Source organism: Sodiomyces alcalophilus, assembly GCF_042370955.1.
Source record: "Sodiomyces alcalophilus JCM 7366 unplaced genomic scaffold ACRALscaffold_10, whole genome shotgun sequence".
Taxonomy (NCBI): domain Eukaryota; kingdom Fungi; phylum Ascomycota; class Sordariomycetes; order Glomerellales; family Plectosphaerellaceae; genus Sodiomyces; species Sodiomyces alcalophilus.
This window is the reverse complement of record NW_027263541.1, coordinates 782,679-805,458: the sequence shown is the minus strand read 5'-3', so window position 1 is coordinate 805,458 and position 22,780 is coordinate 782,679. Positions and strand designations below refer to the sequence as shown.

The 22,780-nt window shown below is 55.2% G+C and overlaps 9 protein-coding genes across 9 annotated transcripts; 4 read left to right on the top strand and 5 right to left on the bottom strand.

The window, feature by feature from the left end:
• Window positions 1–58: 58 nt before the first annotated feature.
• On the bottom strand, window positions 59–2,175 carry ACRALDRAFT_1058939 (uncharacterized protein; the record flags this gene model as incomplete). The annotated part of the gene is made up of 2 exons (XM_071015962.1): window positions 59–1,870; window positions 1,927–2,175. 2 exons carry the CDS (start codon window positions 2,173–2,175, stop codon window positions 59–61), a joined length of 2,061 nt encoding a protein of 686 aa, XP_070871209.1.
• A 278-nt stretch (window positions 2,176–2,453) lies between these two features.
• Window positions 2,454–4,458, top strand: ACRALDRAFT_1083719 (uncharacterized protein). The gene is made up of 4 exons (XM_071019497.1): window positions 2,454–2,852; window positions 2,925–3,272; window positions 3,390–3,782; window positions 3,840–4,458. Exons 1-4 carry the CDS (start codon window positions 2,607–2,609, stop codon window positions 4,134–4,136), a joined length of 1,284 nt encoding a protein of 427 aa, XP_070871208.1. The 5' UTR covers window positions 2,454–2,606; the 3' UTR covers window positions 4,137–4,458.
• Window positions 4,459–4,894: 436 nt separating this feature from the next.
• On the bottom strand, window positions 4,895–6,146 carry ACRALDRAFT_213647 (uncharacterized protein; the record flags this gene model as incomplete). The annotated part of the gene is made up of 8 exons (XM_071024120.1): window positions 4,895–5,047; window positions 5,075–5,154; window positions 5,189–5,228; window positions 5,270–5,673; window positions 5,714–5,724; window positions 5,805–5,880; window positions 5,922–6,048; window positions 6,141–6,146. The coding sequence occupies 8 exons, from the start codon at window positions 6,144–6,146 to the stop codon at window positions 4,895–4,897; spliced, it is 897 nt and encodes a 298-aa protein (XP_070871207.1).
• Window positions 6,147–10,357: 4,211 nt separating this feature from the next.
• On the top strand, window positions 10,358–12,473 carry ACRALDRAFT_1066226 (uncharacterized protein). Its single transcript, XM_071017302.1, has 2 exons — window positions 10,358–10,753; window positions 10,919–12,473. The coding sequence occupies exons 1-2, from the start codon at window positions 10,682–10,684 to the stop codon at window positions 11,948–11,950; spliced, it is 1,104 nt and encodes a 367-aa protein (XP_070871206.1). The 5' UTR covers window positions 10,358–10,681; the 3' UTR covers window positions 11,951–12,473.
• Window positions 12,474–12,671: 198 nt separating this feature from the next.
• Window positions 12,672–14,840, bottom strand: ACRALDRAFT_1083717 (uncharacterized protein; the record flags this gene model as incomplete). Its single annotated transcript, XM_071019496.1, has 1 exon — window positions 12,672–14,840. One exon carries the CDS (start codon window positions 14,838–14,840, stop codon window positions 12,672–12,674), a length of 2,169 nt encoding a protein of 722 aa, XP_070871205.1.
• Window positions 14,841–15,078: 238 nt separating this feature from the next.
• Window positions 15,079–17,322, bottom strand: ACRALDRAFT_1083716 (uncharacterized protein). Its single transcript, XM_071019495.1, has 4 exons — window positions 16,898–17,322; window positions 16,521–16,814; window positions 16,394–16,438; window positions 15,079–16,296 (listed from the first exon to the last, which is right to left on the bottom strand). The coding sequence occupies exons 1-4, from the start codon at window positions 16,961–16,963 to the stop codon at window positions 15,166–15,168; spliced, it is 1,536 nt and encodes a 511-aa protein (XP_070871204.1). The 5' UTR covers window positions 16,964–17,322; the 3' UTR covers window positions 15,079–15,165.
• A 56-nt stretch (window positions 17,323–17,378) lies between these two features.
• On the top strand, window positions 17,379–18,402 carry ACRALDRAFT_213644 (uncharacterized protein; the record flags this gene model as incomplete). The annotated part of the gene is made up of 7 exons (XM_071024119.1): window positions 17,379–17,403; window positions 17,448–17,498; window positions 17,535–17,643; window positions 17,710–17,824; window positions 17,976–18,028; window positions 18,084–18,148; window positions 18,227–18,402. The coding sequence occupies 7 exons, from the start codon at window positions 17,379–17,381 to the stop codon at window positions 18,400–18,402; spliced, it is 594 nt and encodes a 197-aa protein (XP_070871203.1).
• A 110-nt stretch (window positions 18,403–18,512) lies between these two features.
• ACRALDRAFT_1037254 (uncharacterized protein) lies at window positions 18,513–19,346 on the top strand (the record flags this gene model as incomplete). The annotated part of the gene is made up of 1 exon (XM_071015055.1): window positions 18,513–19,346. One exon carries the CDS (start codon window positions 18,513–18,515, stop codon window positions 19,344–19,346), a length of 834 nt encoding a protein of 277 aa, XP_070871202.1.
• Window positions 19,347–19,968: 622 nt separating this feature from the next.
• Window positions 19,969–22,458, bottom strand: ACRALDRAFT_2114411 (uncharacterized protein; the record flags this gene model as incomplete). The annotated part of the gene is made up of 1 exon (XM_071023684.1): window positions 19,969–22,458. The coding sequence occupies one exon, from the start codon at window positions 22,456–22,458 to the stop codon at window positions 19,969–19,971; it is 2,490 nt and encodes an 829-aa protein (XP_070871201.1).
• Window positions 22,459–22,780: the final 322 nt, after the last annotated feature.

The following is a 22,780-nucleotide window of genomic DNA, read 5'->3' as shown; positions in this document are numbered from 1 at the left end:
GGGGAAATCTCGAGCCAGGAATCTCACAAGGCGCGCTTCCTTAACAACACTGTCAGTGCTAGGACAGCAGCACACGGATCTCCGCGATTGTTCTGGGAAACAAAACTCTGAACGGCTCCTTCTGGCCCTGTTCCTCCCCGTGTGCTAGCCCGGATAATTCGTCCGCCGCGGTGAGAACCTTCTCGACATGCTCAAAATCCCGGCAAAACCTCTCTGCGGCCTTCTCCGTCACTTCGCGGGCCATGTTAGGGTCCTGGATGAGCTTCACTCTATCCATCGCATCCATGAGCGCTGACGGAAGGAACTCGTCCAACGCCTGGCTCGCTTGGCCGAGAGCCTCGGGGCGCATTGGGTCGAGTGTGTGCAGAGTCTCGACGTCTTGGGGGTCTTGGCTTAACGGGCCAAGGCAAGTGAATATTTCGTCAAGGCCGGAAGTCTCGCGGAGGAAGCGGTATTGATCGTCGACGAGCTTCGTCAACTCGTCGTCGGCCTGGGCTTGGAGCATCGTGACGCGATTCCGAGTAAAATCAAACCCCCGCAAGGTGGTTATTGCGGCTATGAGGCAGTTTATACTGAAGATTGCGCCATCGTGTGGGCCGATGGTCTTGGCCATGCTCTTACAGCTTGCAATGAATGGGTCGAAGGCTTCTGCGAGAACGGTCTGGAAGTCGGCCTCTCGGTCAGCCGAAGCAGAGAGAGATGTCTCGTATGTCTGCATGATGGCCGTCAATTGGTGAAGCGCGTCGTGTAGATAGTCTGGCGGTCCTAGATCGGAAGGTGTATCTTGTTGCAATTCAACCTGCAATGTGGCAATTTGATCCCTCACGAGGGAACGGAACTGCCGTAAAGCTTCCGCCTCCAAACTCGACATCAGCTGATACAGACCAGTCTCCTCCCCAAGCAGTTTGGTGAAGGTGTATCGATAGAAGCCCAAGAGATTAGCGAGCTGGTAAGATAGAATGATATCCTCGTTGGATTGAACGACCTGTTCTATCCGTTGTCGAAGGATCCTGCCAACGCCCTCTACGTCTCTATCGACTAGGTCGTGTAGGGCCTTCAAGGCGTCGAATTCGCTCGCGGTGTTGGGCTCCACGTCCTGCATGAGCTGCCATATTTTGTCCGCGTGGCCGGATTGCAGGCCCTTGGCAATCTCGTCTCCGTCTTCGAGGAAAAGGCCCTCGAGCGCCTCCCGCTCCCCCACGGCGGCAGAGTGTAGCCACGCTAGCATGTCTCCCGCATAACGGAGAGGGTCATGGGCGGCCATCTCGATCGGTTTCACGAAGGAGTCGGGTTGGCCAGTTACCGTGGTGCCTGTCAAGGCGACGTAGAAGGCATCTGATAGTATGTGTTGCCGGGCATCGGCGAAGGAGTCCAAACAACCCTGGAAAAGGGAAGGCCGCTCTGCCAGTACCCTGATAGCGCGACGAATAGAAGCGTCAAGATGGGGATTTTCCAGATTCAATGTCTTGAATTCTTTCTGGACCCATTTGTACAGCTTCTGGAAGGCGAGGTTCAGATTCTTGGTGGTCTGCTCCACGATCTCGAGGCCTAACGTTTGGCTCTCAAAACCGAGCAAAACGTCGCAGTCCTTCATGATACGTTTCGCCTTGGCCAGTGTAACGAAGAACTCGTCGTCCACAGGCTCAGCAGTCGAGGTCAGGGAGAACACCTCGTCATCCGTAAGCACGAATCGGTTACGAAAGGCCCGTAAAAGCCGCTGGTTAGCCTCGACCTCAGAACGCTGTCGCATAAGCAATGATGCCTCTTCTAAGAATGAGGAACATTGTTCGTGGGCGCCACTTATGCGTTCTCGCATATCATTATAAGAAGAATTTAACTGGTTCAGGATGGTTTGTATCCGCTGCAGTTCCTGCCATACCGATCATGTCAATATGAGATGCAAGGTGAGGGATCGAGTCGACTCACATTAGCTACCCGGCCAAATTCAGTCACTATGTTACCATTACTCTGAATAACATCTCTCTGTGCATTTAGTCGAAGTTGACGTCGCTCTTTTAGGCTGTTTCTCAGTCCACGCTCATCTAACAGGGATAGAGCTTCTCGAAACTCCGGGTCCGCATACGAGGTTGAGAGAACAGTGGAGACTTTATTTGCGAAGGAATTGATTGCTCTCGAGGCCGACGGAGGTTGCCCCTGAGGCCCAAGCCCGTCCATCGTAATCTCGTATGAAGCGAGCGGCCGAGGACAGCTCGCGAAGTGGCGCCTACGATGGTAGGAAGCGGGAGGTTTAGAAAGGGACAACAGCACCTGTCTGTCATATGAAATGCATACCCAAAAAGGGACTCAGGACTATTATCAGTTGAGAATCCACGTGATCGGTACTTTCGTAAGCACCCGATGACATAAGGCGGGGAGTCATGGAAGAACTCGTACACTACAGAAAGCCGGTCATTGCCGATACCATACCCAAACAGAGAGCTGCCAGGGAACTAGTCGTTAGTTCCCTATTACCTCATCATTCTGGCGTTTTCCAACACCATTCTTTCCTTTCCCCTTCCATCATCCGATTGACTTCACTATTCAGGTGTGACCACGCATCCTTTCAATTGAAATCACACACTCCTTGACCTCGAGCATTGCGGCTTATGTCGACCTCCAAGATGATGACGAGACGGCTCCTGACAGCGGCGCGCCTGGTGCCGCTCCGCCGCTCCCAACCTCGGTCCATGCTGCCGTTAATGATGCAGCAAGTCCGGAACTATGCCGACAAGGTTATCAAGGTTCCCCAGATGGCCGAATCTATCTCTGAAGGCACTTTGAAACAATGGCAAAAGTCCATAGGCGATTACGTCGAGGTGGATGAGGAGCTTGCAACCATTGAGACAGACAAGGTAAAGTTTTGACATCTGCCTTTTGTCCGAAACGCGTTCGTCCGCTAATTTTTACCTCCCCGCGTCACACAGATTGATGTTGCTGTCAATGCTACCGAGGCCGGCACGATCAAGGAATTCCTCGTCAATGAAGAGGATACTGTGACGGTTGGACAGGATATCGTGAGGCTAGAGCTTGGTGGTGCTCCTTCCGGCAGCAAGGAACAAAAGCAAGAAAAGCCCGAGTCCCAGTCGGAACCCGCCGCCGAGCCGAAATCTGAACCCAAATCCGAGGAGCCTAAACAACCGGCCCCGTCCAGCAAGCCGGCACCACCGAAGGAAACACCTGCGGCTCCCAAGAGCGCTGCGGCCCCCAAGGCTGCATCTCCCGCGGAGGATACTAGCTCCAGCTCAAGCATCGGAAGCCGTGAGGAACGTCGCGTATGTACCCGATGTTGATCTCCCTTTTTTTGCTCACCCTTCCTACGGCTCTTGCAAGGAGCCCTCCCACCCCGGAAGCTTTCTTGCCGGACTGGCTCCGTACTGACTTTATTCAAGGTGAAAATGAACCGGATGAGACTACGTATTGCCGAACGTCTCAAGCAGTCGCAGAATACCGCCGCCTCCCTTACGACATTTAATGAGGTCGACATGTCCTCGCTGATGGAGTTCCGGAAGCTATACAAAGACGATGTTTTCAAGAAGGAGGGTGTCAAGCTTGGCTTCATGGGTGCCTTCTCTCGTGCCTGTGTCCTCGCGATGCGGGATCTTCCCGTTGTGAATGCGTCCATTGAGGGCCCTAACGGCGGTGACACAATTGTCTACCGGGACTACGTTGATATCAGCGTCGCCGTCGCAACGGAGAAGGGTCTAGTGACCCCTGTCGTGCGCAACGCGGAATCCATGGAAATCGTCGGCATCGAGAAGGCTATTACCGAGCTCGGAAAGAAGGTCTGTAATAACATGCGAACGGATTTGTTGCTGCTTCGATGCTGACATTGTGAGCAGGCGCGGGATAACAAGCTGACCATCGAGGACATGGCCGGCGGAACCTTTACCATCAGCAACGGAGGAGTCTTCGGTTCGCTTGCGGGCACTCCCATCATCAACCTTCCTCAGACTGCTGTTCTTGGACTTCATGCCATCAAGGACCGACCTGTCGCAGTTAACGGCAAGGTGGAGATCCGTCCTATGATGTACATGGCCTTGACTTACGATCACCGCCTGCTCGATGGCAGGGAAGCCGTTCAGTTCTTGGTCAAGGTCAAGGAGTACATTGAGGACCCCCGCCGGATGCTGCTGTAATTACCTCTCATGTCGACCTCATGTGTACATGTGTACAATAGCACGGTAGTGCGCTCGTAATGGTGTTTTTAGACGTTGGGGGCGAGCGAAGGTGCATGATTGCGGCTTTGGACCCCAAAACGTCGGGTTTTCCGTAGAGGACTGAAGTCTGATTAATCTTTTGGTGCGAGGGGTTATCCCAGCCACGGTACGCTGGTCCTACACCTTGGGAGATGCGCAAGGGATGGTTGATTAGGGCAAAGTTATAGAAAACAATCGAAGCTGCAATCTCAAGAGACTCCCTCCTCCATTTCATCGTCTTCCATACCCCCCTCGCCGTCCGTCCCAGAAATGGTATCGTTGTCCTTCTTACTACCACCAGCCACATCATCCGCCATGGTGATGTCGTCGCTCGACTCTACGACATCTGCAACGTTCTGCGTTCGTCCCTCCCGCGAAAGAGGGAGAAGCTCTGCAGGTATCGCCATTTGCTCGTTGTGATTCTCCACAGCAACCATGGCTGCGAAAGCCTTGCGGGTGTAGAATCTGGCTTCCTCGAGCCCCGCGGCTTTCTTGCTTTTCCTCATGGACGAAATCTGGCGGAACCGCTGCTTCCAGAACGCCCAGCGCTCCAGGTTGAAGCCCGGCTTTCCATCATACGCGCTCCCACACAGGAATCCCCGGGAGATGGCGCTCCCCTGGCCCTCGACGCACTCGGCCGAGTGTGCGTAGAGGAGCTGGCAGCACAGGATCATGAAGCGCGCGGCGCCCACGGCCTCCTAGAACGAGGGCGACTGTGTCTCCATGGTGTGGGCCATCAGGAAGATGGCCGTGCTCGCCTGATCGATCACGCCCTCCACGAGCAGCACGCCGAAGAACTTGCATAGGCTGATGAACCTCCACTGGCCCAGGTTGTTGGGGACATCCTCCAACTCAAGTTTGTGTTCTATCGTTCAAACCCGACCGCACTTCTCGTCAGCCGAGTTCACACCGAGGGAGAGACACGGGAGTGGAGAGGGGCAAGTGTCAGATTGACCTACTGTAGATGGCACCGTAGACGGCACCGTGGATACCGAATTCGAGGTCATTGAATCCCCTGTATCTCACTTTTGTCTACCAACGAGTTGCGGCGGCTTTGTTAGTGGCTACGTCACAAGAGACCGCGACGGCGATACGTTTGGAGTGGTCGAAGGCACGCGACGTACTGTGGAGTTGGCGAACTTGACTCTGCGGTTGGACTTTTTCATCTCCTTCATGACCCTTGCGAGCTTCAAGTGCGCACCCTGATCGTTGATAAAGATGGGCTGCGCCGCTATCTCGAGGAACACTTGCATCAGGAGTTCGTCGTACTCCTTGCAGGGCATGTGGCTTAGGATCAGCTTCCCGCAGTGGCGGGGATTTAAAGTATGTTTTCCGAGGACATGTGCGCGAATAATATGCAGAACTTGAAGGCAGAACCCTTTCTCTTCCGCATTATCGAGCTTCCGGAAGAAACTGGGCGAAATAATCTGGGGGATGCTCAAATCCGTGGCCATGATGGGCGCGATCACTGGGTGGCCTCGGTAGGTGTTGGTACACGTTTCCTCTAGATAGGCCACAAGAGGTTTTCCTCGTGGCAGGTGACAGTGCAACTTAATATTGAGTTTAAGAGTAGCTGAGGTCAGGTTGATCTCTCTCTCTCTCTCTCACTCTCCCCCCATATATATGGGCCCTTTGGGCGACTTCCCATAGCAGTGATTCGAATCATTTTTGTCCGTGCATCTTACTTGTCATTCATTCATATTCAGAAATATCTATATCAATCACATAGCACATTCACCCCTCCTGATCGGGACTGGCTTGCGTCGAGTAAGGCCGTGATTCGAGTATTCGAGAGGTTATGGCATTCAGGGGGATAGACTTGGCAACTGCTAGAGGCGTTGGGGTACAGACACTGATGAGGCCAAGGGGCCTAGTACCTATATGAACCCGTAAATCCTTATCATTGCTGCTCTTATCAACGCTGATTATCCCTAAATTACCTACTTGCATGGACTTTTTCTTCCCAAGGTAGTGGGCTGTGATGTTTGCCTTGTTTATGCTCGGTAAAAGGCGGCTCTGGGCAGCTCGGGTATGGCGACAAACAGTGAGTCGGTATAACTTGCTCCTGGCGAGGATATAAAGTCAAACAGCTAGAGCCCAACCGGCTAATTACGACGATCACTATCGTGAAGCAGAAGGCTGGCAAGAAGGGCCATGATCCCCACACATCTAGTCAGCGTGCTTTAACCAACGCCAGTAAGGTCACTGAGTCTACTAGCAGTATTAGAACCCTTACCACCATACCCATATCGTCCACTTCACCAAAAGGTCCAAAAGAGCTATAAAGGCCACGTCCCTTAAGGCCGTGATGAAGAGACATTGATGAAGATATTGATAACAGAGAGAAGAAGGACGGCCGTGAAAAGCCCAAGGTCGGCAAGGATACCGATACTATTAATAAGGACGCCAACATCTAGACTTCACAGTCTCGCATGATCTATCTTCCTATAGGTCTCGCGATTTCACCGATTTGCTTGGGTTAAAGATTATGGGCGAAGGACATTTATGAAATGGAAGTCTTGGGTTATGAGGAATTGGGAATCAAGGATGGCCAACATGACTTAAGGTATCATGGGAATTCAGGGGTACGTAAAGAAAGAGACTCTCTCGCCGCCAGCGTGCAGTTCACAGCAGTCAGCGACTTGCCAGATGATTTCTCGTCATAGGGAGCGTGGCTCATCAGAAAACACGGCATACGCGGCAGTAGAAATGATTCGGGTAGCAGCAGTTATTTGGGTCTCTGTCTTTCAGGGCATCTCCTTCAACCGCCAGGTCGACGGTCATTTGATATTCCGCACCAAAAACCACACGAGAACGGCGAAGGGCGGTCGAACGATACACCAGTGAAGTAAAATCTCTACCGGATACAGAAAGGTGAGGATCTTGGATATGTGAAGGGGCGAATGACGGAAACACCAATTTGTGGACTGGAGCCGTGGTCGGAGTCTGTGGTCTGCTTCTAACAAAATAAAGCCATGTGATCAATCTTCTTGACACAAACCAACGAAAAGATCTGCGAGGGAAAGCGTGTAGTAGAGACATGGCTTCGGGAAGGAAATAAAACGGTTACGTACTGAGTACAACTGGGTTCGGGGAGTTACGAAGTGGGATGGCTTGGTACGGTGTCTGTTAGGTAGAAATTATTTCCACTCGGTAAAAATGCTTGTGATTCTGGTTGTCAGTTGGTCTCTTCACTCGAATGCGGAGAGTTTAACCATTGGGTTGAAGAATTGTGATGTGGCTGATGTTTTTGTGACGTCAGCCGGATTACAATGACCGCTTCCGTCGCACCCAAACTCGTAGCACTTGAGGAGAGGTATCGAATTGGAGAAGCTCTAACGAGCAGAAATCCCATGTTCCAAGCATGGGTAATATTTCGAATATTTCGCAATTGCTGTGTTCACTGTGAGTGGCCCGCAAAGAGAGAGCACAATGGACATTGCGACTGTCGTCATAACGAGGGACCACCCGGTCGTCGTTCACTTTCACTAGAAACTCTGACGACAGGTCAATGTCATTTTGCTTCCCACTGCTTGCTGCCAATGCCCATGTGGAGAAGCTGCATACTTAGTACATACGAAGTAAGAATTGTCGTTGCATTGCTAGGCACGTTCTAGACCTCTCTCATATGAGAAATTGACATCAGACCCCAGCCACACAAGCCGGAGTAATGGTGGACTTTGAGTGGGATTCGTGGCTGATGCTCCAAATGAGGGGTAGCTTCACCTTGCTGACGGGGGGGCGATTGGCTGCTGGCACGTCCGTCGCTGGGCCCGTCGAAATGTTAGCCCCTTTTCGTAACTCCCAAGTACATAACTTCGTACCTATCAGGGGTAACGGCCGGACGGATGCTCTGCTCCGCCCAAAATGGCATCTCCAGGGCTCCCAGGCTCGTGCGACGGGAGATTCCAAGTCTCAGGGATGCCGGAAACAGGAGAATCCCATTCATTGGATCCACCACCACGGAACGGACTTGGTGTCAAACTGCTCACTGTTTGCTGATCTATCACCAAACATAGAATGACGTCAAATTTCCTTCACACACAAGAAACCATCCACCAACGTTAACAGCCTCAACTGACCGTAGTAGGCACGATACGCTGCAATCCCTGCAATTATTCTAGCGGAGTTGCGATAACAGTTGTATTCACAGACTCGGCCCAGGCCATGCGGGGTAGCAATGTGCATCCCGGTGCTGGGATGGGAAGCCAGCGAAACTATCTCACCCCCCTTGATTGTATGGCCACTTCAATTGTTGAACCATGCCAGATAGTGCAGGGCGCTAGCCACTGCTTTCATCCGCTCGGTAGGGCGTTCGAACGAGGGTCATGGAGAAGGTACGGACTCCGTTCCTAGCCCATGCAAACGCTATCTGGCCTTGCTTGGTAATTTTACCCCTCTTGCCTTGATAATGCATACACTGGCCTCTCGCTTCGTCGCCTAGCGGCGGCGCCGTCTCCGGCCAGCAATCGATCCGAGAGACGGGGTCCCGCCTTGGCGTCGGATTCGTTGAACGGCGGAGCATCAGGTCTTATGCTTCTTTTTCCCCGTACGTACGTACATCACCTGCCAACGTCGATCAATTGTAAGTTCGAGCAAGCGGTAAATTAGAGCTTTTGCTTGCCATGAAACGGGCCCTATTTTGGTCATGCCGAATGAATTTCCCTTTCCCATTGCGCAAGTCGGCATCTGGATTACGAGATTGCTGTCATGGATCCGGGACTCCAGCTAAACTATGCTGAAGTAGAATACAACGTACGTCGACAAGTCCCCACAGGCACTCACCGTGGCAACGCAATAGATACTGATTGGGCCATAACCGATGCTTATGGTTTTGGGTATTCGTAGTGTACACTGTACGCACGCCGTGTGCAGTTGTGTGTACCAGATGGACACCTCAACTGGATGCGATAAGGACCCCGCCGCTTGCCGGGAGGACGATGTCGGCGAGTGGACAACGTGAGAACAAGGTCAGGGATGGGCAAGGTAAGCCGTTGGTGTTGTTCTCGGTCTGGACCCGAGAGTTCGTACAAAGTGTACCAAGTACGTTGTAAAAGTAGTATTGCCGAGCTGGTGATGGCGGGCACGCTAATTTCTGGATGCAAGCGGCGAAGTAAGAGCCGCGTTATGCATCTCAGCTTGGCTGCAGATGGAAGGAAGGTCAACCAAATTCATGCTTAAGTGAGCAGCTTGCCAAAAACCCGCGCATTTGATTCGCCGGCTGCTTAGTTACCCGGCGACTGCAAAGTCGGGCCACGCAAGGTTTTGACGGCGGTCACGGATCCCAGCTTCGCCGCGGTTCGGTAAAGGGAAGGCAATCAGAATGAGAAGCCTAAATAAGGAGGGGTCCAATGTCCGCTGATTTTGGCCAAGAGGAGAGGAGGGAAAAGGAATCATATGGTTACCGACGGTCAGGAGAAAGAAACGAATTAATTCTCCAAGCTCGTCGAATTGGGGTGGTGGAGGCTGCTACCCAAAGGTATCGTGGTAGTTTGAAAGGTTATGTGGGTTCAGATTCAATTCGCATTTCCAGGCCATTCCACCCATTGCCGGTGTACAACGATCTCCCCCCAACCAAAACCAGCGCCCGCCTCCTCTCTCTTCTCCTTGCGCCATGCCCCTCATTTGCTGGGTATGGTATGTGCCTTGCTGGCTGTACGTTGTACGCGTACTTCGTACGAAGTATCTGTAGCTGTACAAAGTGCCCGTACAGCTGCCCCTGCCCAGTTCCTTTTTCGTAACCGAATGCAACACCTGTCAAACATGATAGGACAAAACAGACATAGGTGGGTATGCGTAACCCCACCACCACAACCCCACCCATGCTGCCTTCTCCCACTTTCTATAGCTGGGCTGAGGTACCGAACGAGTACCTCCTTCCGTGTCCGCACTAACAGATTGGCCCCAAAACTTCACTGCCATCGAGATCGATCGTCACAAGTAAAAGTGCGATCAAACGCTCTGCGATCGGCCCAGGGGCAACCATCGGGTCTTTCCTGCCCTGTTCCAAGCAAAAGATAGGAGCACTATGTCGGCAAGAGATGGGGCCCTACTCCCGTGCTACCTACCGTCTCCGGTTTTCCCGTATTCCGTTCCACGTAGGTATATAGCTATGTGTTTCCATTCTCGCCTCCGCCCCTTTCCATCCCAGAATTAATACCCTGCGCTGGCCGTTGTCTTTCTCAGTCTCTCTTGTGCTGTATAATTACACCCTTTTTACACGGGGATATACCAAGATCCCCTATGCTGGCGATCCACCAAAGTGCCCATCATCTTCAGCCACCTTTTTACGGCCATCACCTTCCACTAGGCTGGTGATCTGAAGACTACTTAAGGCGTATTCCGTGCTGCGTACCGCCTCCTGGCCGCCGCCCCCGGAACAAGCCTCCCCAGTACACACCCAGCCGTCGTTGGGGATTATCGAGACATACGAAGCATATAAGCTCGATCTACCCCCCTCTAGTCCATTGGCTTGGGTCGTCACCATGCCAAAGAGATCCATCGATGCCAGTAGCGTGTCGGACGAGATGGCGCCGGACCGGGCCACCCAGCGAAAGGTACGGCTGCCAGTGCCTCCCTTTTCTTTTTGGTTTGGCATATATGTCGGTCATGCGGAATGGCGTGATACGCGCACCCTCCAAGTTGATTGACATCTGCTTGTTGCCTTCAACGGGCTTCCTCTGTGTTCTTGGCTGAATACTAACAAGTGAACGTTCGTATAGACGGAAAGATCCCATGAAGAGAACCAAGAGAGGGCGTATATCGCCGCGTCCAGGCGTGCGGATCGCAGCATTGAGGCCAGGGTCAAGTCGGCTCAAATGGCCAGCGAGATCCACAAACGCCGCACAGGAAAGGGCTTCAAAATCTCGGAGCAGATCGTCAGGGCTGAGGAAATGTACGAGGAAGAAGACGATGACATGCCCCGGTCCTACCGAATGCTCGCCTCGCACCTCCAAACCACCTCCCCGGAGATGAACTACAGGGTCAACGCCTTTATTGCGAACCGCGTGGCCTTGGCAAGTATGGTGGCCGGCCTTCGTAACGAGGACTGGCAGCAGAATCCCATCAACAAGCTGTTCGCCGAACAGTTTCCCAACGCAGACAAGCACGCCCAGGCCATGAACCGGAATTACGCCGCCAACTCTGCTTACTACGGCCCAGTCATGGGTCAAGACTCGCCTCCGTCACATCGCGAAGGCTCTGTATCCAGCACCATGTCTCCACCGTTCGGCCCCGTCAACTATCACCCGCAAGGCCACCCGTCCCACGAAAGGTCACACTCGGTAGAACTATCGCCCATCGATAGGCGGGATAGCGGCCTGTCTCCCCTCTCCATGGCCCCCAGCTCAGCGGCCCCCTTTTCACCGCCCCAGTCCGTCTCGGGCTATCCTCAGGATATGATGGATCAGTCTTACTTGCCCGTGGACTATTCTACCGACAACTCGTACTTTACGGCTGAACTGCCGCAGGAAGTCAAGATGATGGCAGGTCCCGGCATGGATATGAGCGACCCCTTGGCTCCCATCTTCATGGCAGGGGACCAGATGCCGCCGTATTACACGGATACCCACGGATTTACCGTAAAGTCTGAGATGTCGGAGGAACCCAAAGTGCCCTTAACTCATGACTATGCGGCGTTCAACATGTGTGAGACAGCGCCGGATTGTTACAACAACATGGGCGCATCTGGACCCTCGGACGCCTGGGACTCCTGCATAAATTGGGACTGTGATCCGTCTCAAGCAGCCCGGTAAAATTCACCCGGCTGATCTCCACACCGGGGTGGGATGACATGACACCACGAAGCGACGAAAAGGCGTTATGGTATGGCTACATTCGGCGTTTAGGGATTTGGGCGAGCAATGCGATGGCAAAAATATGTTTGAGATACCACAGGAGGTTGGGGGAAAAAAAGGAAACGAAAAATACCACGGTTGAAGCCAAAAGGAAAGGGACCTTGGTCTCCTAACCATTAAGCTGAAGCTTGTGGGATAGTTACGCTGGCGGCTGTGGTTGAGCACCCATGAGTGACCCAAAAGGGGCTATCTTAATGTCATGTTTGAGGTGTCAGCGAGGGGTTGACAAAGGCCCAAGAAGTAATATTTTAAAAAAGATAAAAAAAATTAGGAAAATATAACTGAATTGCCAATGAACCACATCCCAGCAGCTGTTCACTGATTCCCCCTTGGTTAAAAGGGACAGACGAGGTTTGGAAGGGAGACGGGCCAGCGGACTAGTCGCACACAATACCCGTGAGACCCCATTGTTCTCTGGGCTGGGGGCTCCAAACACTGAAATGTTGGGAAGATCAGCCCGGAAAAGGGGGTTTCCGGGTCATACCAGTATCTGTTGTTCGGTATTAGACGGAGATGACGGTGTGAAATCTCATAGCTCAAGTATGCATATATATATACCTAGATATAGATATGTCTGGAGGGTATCAAAATATACAAAGCCACCATGCACGACCCCATCTCACTTCTCCTTCACTGCAGTCGCCGAGTCCTGCCCCTTCTCCTTCTGGTGTTGCTTCTGCTGCTGCTTCTCCCTCAGCAGCTCCCAGGGCTTGGGTTTCGCCTCAACCTCGCCATCGACCTCCTTCGCCCATCTGGCCCAGTCGGCAGGCCTCGACTTCCACATGTCCCCCTTCCACGTCCGCCACACCTTGCGTCCAGTCCACGAATCGCGCAGGTCCCGCTCGCGCTCGGCCAGCTTGCCGATGATGTTCTGCTTCATGTGGAACGGCACGGCACGGTCCTTGCCGCGCGAGGGCACGGCCACGATGGCGTTGACGACGACGTGGCCCGGTTGGCTGTCTGCCAGGTCGGCGATGCGGGGGATGAGGTTCGCGACGAGGGTTTTGTGGAAGATGGGGTTTTGCAGGGCCGGGTGGGCGAGCGCCGCGGTGAGGATCCCCGCCGAGGCCGGGGTGCGTGTGGCGAGGTCGTGGAGCTGGTCGGCGGAGAGGGCGAGGAGGGAGGTCTGCGCGGCTTTGGCGGGGGCGACGGGGGTGGCGAGCATGGTGGCCACGAGGTGCGCGCCGTGCGAGGCCATGGCTTGCTTGTTCTGCCGGTCTTGTTGGAACGGGGGTTTCCCGGCCTCCTCGGCGTCTTGGTCGGGGGCGCCGAGTTGGCAGAGTTTGGGGATGAGATCCTTGGTGTCGGCCTCGAGGGCGTTGATCAGGGCCGTGGTGATGGGACGCATCTGGTCGTCGGCGGCGCGGGCCTTGCTGCGCTCGTAGAGGGTCTTGATGACGTTGAAGCGGCCCTTGGATACGAGGGCCGGGATGACGGGGATGATCTTCTGGATGGCGTCGACGAGGTCGTCTTTGCTGAAGCGATTCAGGGCGCGGATGGCTGGGTAGGAAGCAATGTCGTTGCGGACGTAGGTGGCTATCCTCGGCGCGAAGAAGTTGAGATGCAGCGCCTTGAAGATCTTGCCGGGCGCATGGGTGATGAGGGTCTCGAGGAGACGAGAGCCGATCTGCTCATACATCATGCCGTTCACGAAGTCGGAGGCTTCGGAATCGGCGTCGTTTAGGGAGGCGGGGGCCCCCGGCAGTAGTCGATGTAGGAGTGTGTCTTTGGGGGGCTCGGCGCCCTTTTGCGTTTTCTTGTGGTTGAGGGAGATGTCGAGCTCGAGGAGGAGTTGGAGGAGGGGATTGCCGGTGGGATGCTTGACGAGTACTCGTAACGCGGTGTAGTCCATGCCTGCCGTGGCATCGGTGATGATCTTCTTCACGGCCATGGTGAAGGAACCGGGCACCGCCCGGAGCTGAGTGTTGAGTTCGTCTCCATCGCCCGGCGTCAGCCCCTGGACGGTGATATTCTCCTTGTTCTTGCTCTTTATCAGCGATTTGGTGGACCGGTCGTCGAGTGGTTTCCCGGAGAGAACCACAAGGAGCACCCGAAGGGTATGCGACGCGAACTTGTCGGTCATCAAGTAGCCCAGATGCTCCTCAAACTCGTCAAGGGTCAGTAGGAACAAGTTTTCCATGGACTGCTGAGGCTCCTCATCCCCGTCCCCTCCCTCTTCTCCCTCTCCTTCCTCCCCGTCGCCATTTTTTGTACCGGCGCCTTTGGTATCGACCACGAATCTCGTGTCTTTGCCCAGTTCCTGGGTCACCACGGGGGCACTCTGCAGGAACAATGTCTCGCAGCAATGGCTGGCGAACCGATGCTGCACGAGCGAGAGGAAATGGCCCGCGAAGGCGGCGAAGATGCGTTTTTTTTGGGCCGTGGTGCTCAGGAGTATCAGCCTCTCCATCAGCCTCGACAAGCTTTGACTGCTGGCGAGCTTCAACTCCTTCCCGACGGCCTCGCGGTAGATGTTCTGCAAGAAGACATCTCGCTCCTCGTCGGAAGGAAACTGGTTCAGCTCGAGCAGCTCGTCGGCGCGGCGGAAGTACTCCTGTTCCTCGTCGGGGAGCATGCCGAAGAACTCTGTTTCCGGGACCTGGAACCCATGGTGGTTGCCGTCGTTGTGTCGTTTCGCGTCAGGTTCGTCGGCGTGGGAATCGTGATCGTTTTCGGGGCGGCGTCGTTTGGTATGACGCTCGGCTTCCGCATTGGCGGCCTCGGCGGCCTTCCTCTTCTGCTTACGCTCTTCGCGGACGAGCTGACGTTTTGTTCTAGGTTTTCCCATGTTTGCAGATGGCGCAATTGACAGTCGAAGTGGTTGGCGATTCCGTGTGTTGGTCAAAGCGGGACACTTTTCTTGTGCATACTGGGAAATTTTTCTGAATCGTACTGTTCGTATTCGTATCTTATCGTGGTTCTTATCTTATCTTATCTTATCTATATCCCCACCCAGGTACCTTTCCCGGTTTCTTTCACCGAGCCCCTCACCGGCTATGAGGGGGATCGATCGACGTCAGATCATTGCATCCAGAACCCAAGTCTAATCATTTATTCTATCTTTATCTTCTAACCAGAATTCTAGTTGCCATCTAGGATGCCTGTTTTATGTTTTATGCCCCCTCTCGGCCAACGTCCTCCAACGCCTTGACCAGACCCTCGACAGTCCCGCGCAAGGTCTGGCAGTTTACCACCACCCGGAAGAAGCTGCCTTTGTCGCCAGGTGCATAGTCGACCATGAAGCCCCGGGGGACGAGTTTCTCGACCATGGTCCGCGTCGTCCGGGTGTTATCCTCGGGCGCGTCGGCCAGCTTGCCCCCCGGTGCGTAGTAGAAGCAGACCTGCAGGGATGGAGGGGGGTTGGACGACACCAGGACAAAGTTTTCATTCTGCTGAATGAGCGAGGCGAGGTGGGCGGCCAGGCCGAATGCGTTGTCGATCTGACGCTCGAAGCCGGCGGCGCCGTAGTAGATCCACGCCAGCGCGAGCTTGAGGCTGTCGCCGCGGCGACCGCACTGCAGAGTCAGATCGGCGAGGTCCCAGGTGTCGCCGGGCTCGGCGCCATCATCGGCGTGGAACAGATAGCCGGCCGGCAGGGTGTTCGCCGTGTGGAAGACGCCCAGGTCGTTGGTGAGGAGGAACGAGCAGGTGACAGGCACGCTCATCATCTTGTGGGGGTTGATAGTCAAGGAGTCGGCCAGGTGTGCCCCCGCAAGCTTGCCGCGCTGCTTGGCGGAGAAGACCACGGGCCCGCCCCAGCTGGCATCGATATGCAGCCAGAGGTTGAACTCCTTACAGATGACCGAGATTTCTTCAAAGGGGTCGAATGATCCCAGGACCGTCGTTCCTGCTGTTGCGTTCACATAGAGCGGGGTCTTGCCCTCTGACTTGGCTCGAAGGACCAGGTTGCGCAACTCGGCGGGGATCATGCGTCCCTCGGCATCGACCGGAACTTGCCAGACGTTGGAGGCGCCCATGCCGCATGTAAGTGCACTTTTCTTGACCGAGTAGTGGCCGTGGGCGCTGGTGAAGAGGATGAAGGTATGCGAACCATTCCCGTCGGCCTTGGTTTCGGGATAGAGGGAGTTACGGGCGACGACGAGAGATGTGAGGTTCGAGGCACTGCCGCCCTGGCATGAGATGCCACCGGCCCTGGGGCCCGTGAAGCCGAATAGGTTGGCCAGCCGCTGAGCTGTGACTTTCTCGATTACGGTCAAGGCCGGGGAAACTTGATAGACATGCAGCTGGCGTGAAGTTAGTCCGACGGTCCAAGTGATATTCATCAGATGCTGCTATGGGTGCTCATGTTTCCGAATTTTCTATGCGGGGGGGCTGACTCACGTTGGTATTGAGAACAGACAGCAAAAGATCTGCCACCAAGCCAACCTGCATAGTTCAGTCAGAAACGAGGAGACGATTTTCACAAGGGGACAGGCCATAGGCGAGCGGTGGGAGAAGAAAAACGTGCTGGTGTATTGCTGGCATAGAGCTTATCCATAAACCCCTGATCCCACGTGTTGACGCTGTACCGCAGGACCTTGGAGGCAAAGTCGAGCAAGCCCTCCCTGCCGGCGCCCTCATTTTCTGGGAGGGAAAGGTTCAGCTTCTTGACCAGGGTTTCCGGCTTGAGGGACTCGACGAGAACACTGCGAGGGATGAGTTCCGAGTCGACGGAAGACGAAACGCCTTGAGCTCTGTCAGAGACGGCGTCATCGGCCGCCTTGATGACGGGAAGGATTAACTCCTTGACAGCGTCCAGTAGCTGCGAGGGAGCATGATCAAATTAGCCAGAACTCGGCAAAAGGAACTTGACAGGGCGGGAAGTAAGAGAAATCCCAAACCTACGTCCGCGGCCTCACCAGCTCGGCTCAAGCCAGAGGAGGCGGGGCCGTTTCCGTTCAGTTGGGTCATGACCGTTTTACGTTGTACGATCCGTTCCCGATTGACCTAGTAGTTGGACTGATTTGAACTGGGCAAGGGCTAATTATCTCGAATAGGCAAGTTCCTGGCCTCCTCCGTTCCGGCGTGTATTATCTGCGATGGGATATATTGATGTAACGCAGAGCGACCCGGGGATGAGAATAACACTAGAGAAAGAATGATACCTCTACTCGGAGACACGGCACTGGGCAAAGTCAAGACTTGTTACTCAGTCACCGCAACCTTGGCGAATCTTGGGGAGAATTGACGCTCTTCTGTTTCAGAAGAAATGGATACAATTTGTAATCTACCGAGTCTTTGCCGATGCCGGCACTAGCTAAAATGATGCGATTCTGCCGAGGACATAGAGTCATCCCAAAGATTCCGCGGAGGAGTCCAGACGAAGATGATTACCTACTCGATGCAATTATGTGGGATTATAATGGTGTATTGAGGCATTTGTTCAGCTGCTGAGGTGCGTGGGCTAGAGGTCTCAGGCATGGCTCTGTCTGTACAATGTATTCATGTAAGTCAGCGATGCGTTGAAAAAAAAAAAAAAAAGGCTCGGTGGAGAATGCGCCCAAAGGGTACTCATATTTTGTGGCCAAGAACTGGAAAGTACCTAGACAACTCGAGCTACCTATCACTCGCCACAAAGACAGGTCCCGGATGTTGGTGAAGGATTCTGCGGCTAAGAGCTAGCGTACCAACCGCACTTGCAGCTTTGAACTGACAAGGGGTAAATATGCACAAAGTACAACGTATGAGGTACCTGGTCTGAGTGGTGAGAAAACAAAAGCAAAAAAGAGAAGACGAAACGACATGAACAGGCAAATGAAACCCTGGTGGCTGGTGGAAGACGGAGGAAATAATAGAAAAGGAAAGTGATACGGACAAAGGAACCAAGGAAACAGGTCGGTCTTTCTCTGGCTAAAAGGTAGATACTACGTATAGTACCGAGTAGTATCGTACCTACCTCACCTCTAGGCGCATTGACATAAAGACATTGTGGGATTGGGCAAGTGCCAGGGAAGAGCACCTGCTCCAGGATCGGAAGTAGGGTACGAAGTAATTATCAGGTATCATTTTCATTTTCAGGGTAACCGTCAAGCCACATTAATACCGGTATGCAACTACCTACCTACCGTCCCGCCGCCGATGATGTCCATTTCCTCTGTCTGCAGCTTCTCATTTAACTACAAATCTCCCCGGCGCAAACATCCCAGGCTTTTTTCTGGCACGCAGTATAACCAGGCATACCTATACCCGTCTCTATCAGGCAGCCTCGTTGGCCGTTGGCGTCGCGAACTCTCGCGCCGGTCACTTCATCCTCCCACTACCCCCAAGGCGCACAACACCACGACAACCGCGACATAACCCACGCGTCTGACATACGTGATGGCCAATACATGACACACACGTACACCTGATGAGTCTGTCTACTTCGTACCTACCACTTGCATGCGAGGCACCAAGAGAAGACTAGCCGGAATCCCAACCCCTCCTCTGATCGACCAATTCTGCCGCCGAACCTACCAAGATGGGCTCGACCCCTCCACGCCAACGCCAACGCCAACAACAACCCCCGACACCCATATCCATCACCATCTACGGCGATGGCGGCTGCGGAAAATCCTCCATCACCTTGCGTCTCGTCCGTTCTCAGTGGACCTCCGACTATGACCCCACCATCGAGGACTCGTACTCGGTGACCCGCCGCATCGACGGCCAGACCTACCACCTCTCCATCACCGACACCGCCGGCCAGGAGGAATACCGCGGCATGTGGGCCTCGTCCAACCTCTCCGCCGATGCCTTCCTCCTAGTCTACGACATCACCTCCAGGGACTCCTTCGACGCCCTGAATCACTTCCACCACCTCATCGAGATGGAGACCGAGACCCGCATCGACAACGCCGAACGCGCCCGACGCGCCGGCCTCGCCCCGGGCCCTGGCGGCGGAAGCGGCGCTAAGACCGTCCCCCCCGTCAAGATGGTCGCGGGGAACAAGTGCGATCTGCAGGACTCCCGCCAGGTATCCGCCGCCGACGGTCTCGAGTGGGCCCGCCGCCGCGGCTGCGGCTTCATGGAGACTTCGGCCCGCATCGAGGTCAACATCGAGGAGACTTTCGCCCTCATCGTCCGCCGCGTCGTCGAGGCCCGCCAACTCGCCGAGGCCGGAATGCTCCCGGACCACCTGGCCATGGATCGCCGTGGCGTCACCAGGCCCTTGAGCCCGCTTGACCCTCACGCCGAAGGAGCCGTCCAAGACGACGCAGAGAAGAGGGGCCCCGGCTTTCGCGGTCCGAACCTACATGGACAGTCGATCGGTAGAGGGCAGGGGTCAATCTGGAAAAGGTTGCGTTGTTGGTGATCTTCTCCCTCCCAACCACTTTTTTATTTTTCCTCTTCTTTTCTCCTTCCTCCTCGTCCTTTCTTTAGACAAGCGAGCGAGCGAGCTGGTCCATTTGCGATATAATATTCTGCCTTTCCAGCAAGAGGCGATAATAGTTTTCGTCTCATGCTTCGGTCGCCTCCTATTTGCATTTCTTTCCTTATACCATATTTAATTTTCGCGATTTATTGTTCGAGGATACCTCCAGGAGCCGGCGTTTGGGGTAAAAGCAGGGAGTCGGAGGAATCAGAGCATGTCCCTGAGACAGGTATCATGCGAGTCTTGTCGATGGATGGATTACGGGACGGAACGAATGAATGAGCAGGGAACAATCAATGGGAGGATGGAGGCGAGTGCATTTTTGTCTTTCACTTCACGAAAAGAAACGGGCTTGAGAATTCAACCCTTCACATTATCTGCATTCCTCGCCCTGGCCCATCGCCCCTCAACAGTATCTGAGTTACGCGCATTCCCAACAGAAGACTCACCGCCACTGCCATCATGCCGGAAGCCGACAGTCCGTGGGAGGAGGAGGTGCGGGACGGCTGCAGGGATGCAATGCACGCCGGCCTTGTCTTGCATTCCAACCACCAAGTACTCTCTACTTTTGAATTTTACGCTCCCACATCCACTCGGTGAGGAAAGGAGGATCCTGCCCGGTCTCGAAAGCCACATTCCTCACACGAATCTGCTCGTTGTGGAGGGACTCGCGGGCCGCAGCGCGGCGGTTGCCCAGGTGTGGCATGCGGTCCAGGGCATCCATGGCGAGACTGAACCGATCCGTCTGGTTCCGAATGGCGAGCTCGAGCGGCGTGTCGATGTTCCCCTTCTCCTTGTAACCCCGGACGTGGAGGTTTTGCGAAGCGCCCGGCCGACGGTACGTAAGCCGGTGGACGAGCCAGGGGTACGAGTGGAAGTTGAAAATGATGGGCCGGTCGCTGGTAAAGGCGGCGCACCATTCACGGTCGGTGAGGCCGTGCGGGTGGTCGATGTGCGAGATGAGCTTGAAGAGGTCGACGACGTTGACGCAGCGGATGCGCAAATCCGGGAAATGCCGGAGGAGGAGGTCGATGGCGGCGATGGACTCGTGGGTGCTGACGTCGCCGCACGACGCCATGACGACGTCCGGGTCGGCGCCGGCGTCGGTGCTGAACTGGGGCCAGATGCCGATGCCCTTGGTGCAGTGCGCGATGGCCTCGTCCATGGTGAGGTACTGTAGGTGCTCCTGTTTGTCTGCAACAATGACGTTGACGTAGTTGGAGCTGGCGAAACAGTGGTGCATGACAGAGAGGAGGCAGTTGCCGTCGGGGGGCAGATAAACGCGGACGACCTCGGGGCTCTTGTTGACCACGACATCGAGAAAACCGGGGTCCTGGTGGGTAAAACCGTTGTGGTCCTGGCGCCAGACGACAGCGGTGAGAAGGATGTTGAGCGAGGAGACCTTGTGACGCCACTCGACCTCGAGACACTTCTCGATCCACTTGCAGTGCTGGTTCACCATAGAGCTGACGATGGGGATGAAGGGCTCGTAGCTGTTGAAGAGGCCGTGTCGGCCGGTGAGGACGTAGCCTTCGAGCCAGCCCTCGCAAGTGTGCTCGGAGAGCATCTCCATGACGCGGCCTTCGGGGGAGAGGTTGCCGCCGTTCTTGTCCTCCTCAAAGTACTCGCCCATCCAGACCTTCTTGCCGACCTCGTAAACCTTGTCGAGCTTGTTGGACTGGGTTTCGTCGGGGCCGAAGAGTCGGAAAGTGTGTGGGTTCGCGCCTACCACGTCGCGGAGGTAGCCGGCCATGTTCACCATGCTCGAGATCCTGACGCCGGCCGAGCGTTCGACTGAGATGGCGTACTCCCGAAAGTCCGGCAGGCGGAGCGGCCGGCGGGTGACACCGCCGTTAGTGACGGGGTTGGCGCTCATGCGGCGGTCGCCCGCGGGGCAGAGATCGCGCAGTTCGGGTAGAAGGTGGCCGTCGGGGAAGAGACGCTGCGGCTCGTAGGAGCGCATCCACTTGTCGAGGATGGCCAGGTGTTCCGGGTTGCTGGCGACGTCGGTGATGGGGACCTGGTGGGCGCGCCAGAAACCTTCGAGGTAGTTGCTGTCGATCTTGCGAGGGGCCGTCCAGCCCTTGGGGGTGCGGAGGATGATCATGGGCCACCGCGGCCGACGCGGGAAGGAAGCGGATGCGTAGGATGACGACGACGACGGTGGCGAAGAGGAGGCGTCTCGGGCCTCCTTTTGAAAGCGGCGGATCTGGTCGACGCAGTGCTCGAGGGTGGCTGCCATGGCCTGGTGCATGGAGTCCAGGTCGTCGCCTTCGACGAAGTGGGGCGTCCACCCGTAGCCGACGAAGAGGTCCTCGAGCTCCCTGCGGGTGATACGGGCGAGCACGGTCGGATTGTTGATTTTGTACCCGTTGAGGTGGAGGACGGGGAGGACGGCACCGTCGACCTTGGGGTTGAGGAACTTGTTGCTATGCCAAGAGGTAGCCATGGGCCCCGTCTCGGCCTCTCCGTCGCCGACCACGGTCAAGGCGATGAGGTCCGGCTGGTCAAAAACGGCGCCGAAAGCGTGGGAGATGGCGTAGCCCAGCTCGCCGCCCTCGTGGATGGAACCCGGGGTCTCCGGGGTGGCATGGGAGCCGATACCGCCGGGAAAAGAGAACTGCTTGAAGAACCTACGGAGACCTTCGGCGTCCTGGGAACAGTCCGGGTAGACGTCGGAGTAGACTCCCTCGAGGTAGGATTGGGCGAGGACGGCGGGCGCACCGTGGCCCGGGCCGGAAATGTAGATGGCATTCAGGTCGTGCTTCTTGATGAGACGGTTGAAGTGCATGTAGGCGAGGGTCTGTCCCGGCGTGGAGCCGAAGTGGCCGAGCAGGCGTAGCTTGAGGTGGTCCTTGGCCAGTGGCTCGAGAAGCAGGGGGTTGGCACGGAGATAGATCATGCCGAGGCAGAGATACAGGCTGGCCCTGAAGAAGTCGTTGTAACGCTCCACCTCTTGCTGGGACAGCGGTTTGCCCTGGATGGTGGCTCGGGCAACGCCGTAGGGGCTAAGGGACTCTTTCGAGGAGTCGTGGCGAGTGGAGTCGGCCATGGTGATACGATGGTTCAGGTCGATGGTCGAGCAATGTTACAAGGGAAGAAGAGGTCGTCTCGCAGTACGTCCTTGGTCCTAGTGAAAGGCAACTTGATAGATTTGATATTTACTGGGTGCCTGTGCAAGGAGAAACCCAAAGAGACGGGATGGGACCATTTGACGGGGGAGGGGAAAGGGGGCCGCGGGATATTCTAATCCTCTACCGACTATAGTTTCGTAGTGAGTGATGACGGGCGCGCCATCTCATCATCATCATCATGACCGAAATCGATAATAGAAACTGACACAGGAGAGAGCCCGTCTCTGGATGTATTCGTTT

Coding starts and splice junctions, on each gene's coding strand:
- ACRALDRAFT_1083719 (XM_071019497.1), top strand. CDS start 2,607: ATGTCGACCTCCAAGATGATGACGAGACGGCTCCTGACAGCGGCGCGC. Junction 2,853..2,924: donor CAACCATTGAGACAGACAAG/GTAAAGTTTTGA, acceptor CGCGTCACACAG/ATTGATGTTGCTGTCAATGC. Junction 3,783..3,839: donor TTACCGAGCTCGGAAAGAAG/GTCTGTAATAAC, acceptor CATTGTGAGCAG/GCGCGGGATAACAAGCTGAC.
- ACRALDRAFT_1083716 (XM_071019495.1), bottom strand. CDS start 16,963: ATGACCCAACTGAACGGAAACGGCCCCGCCTCCTCTGGCTTGAGCCGA. Junction 16,815..16,897: donor GAGCTGGTGAGGCCGCGGAC/GTAGGTTTGGGA, acceptor GCTCCCTCGCAG/CTACTGGACGCTGTCAAGGA. Junction 16,439..16,520: donor TCTATGCCAGCAATACACCA/GCACGTTTTTCT, acceptor TGAACTATGCAG/GTTGGCTTGGTGGCAGATCT.
- ACRALDRAFT_1066226 (XM_071017302.1), top strand. CDS start 10,682: ATGCCAAAGAGATCCATCGATGCCAGTAGCGTGTCGGACGAGATGGCG. Junction 10,754..10,918: donor ACCGGGCCACCCAGCGAAAG/GTACGGCTGCCA, acceptor ACGTTCGTATAG/ACGGAAAGATCCCATGAAGA.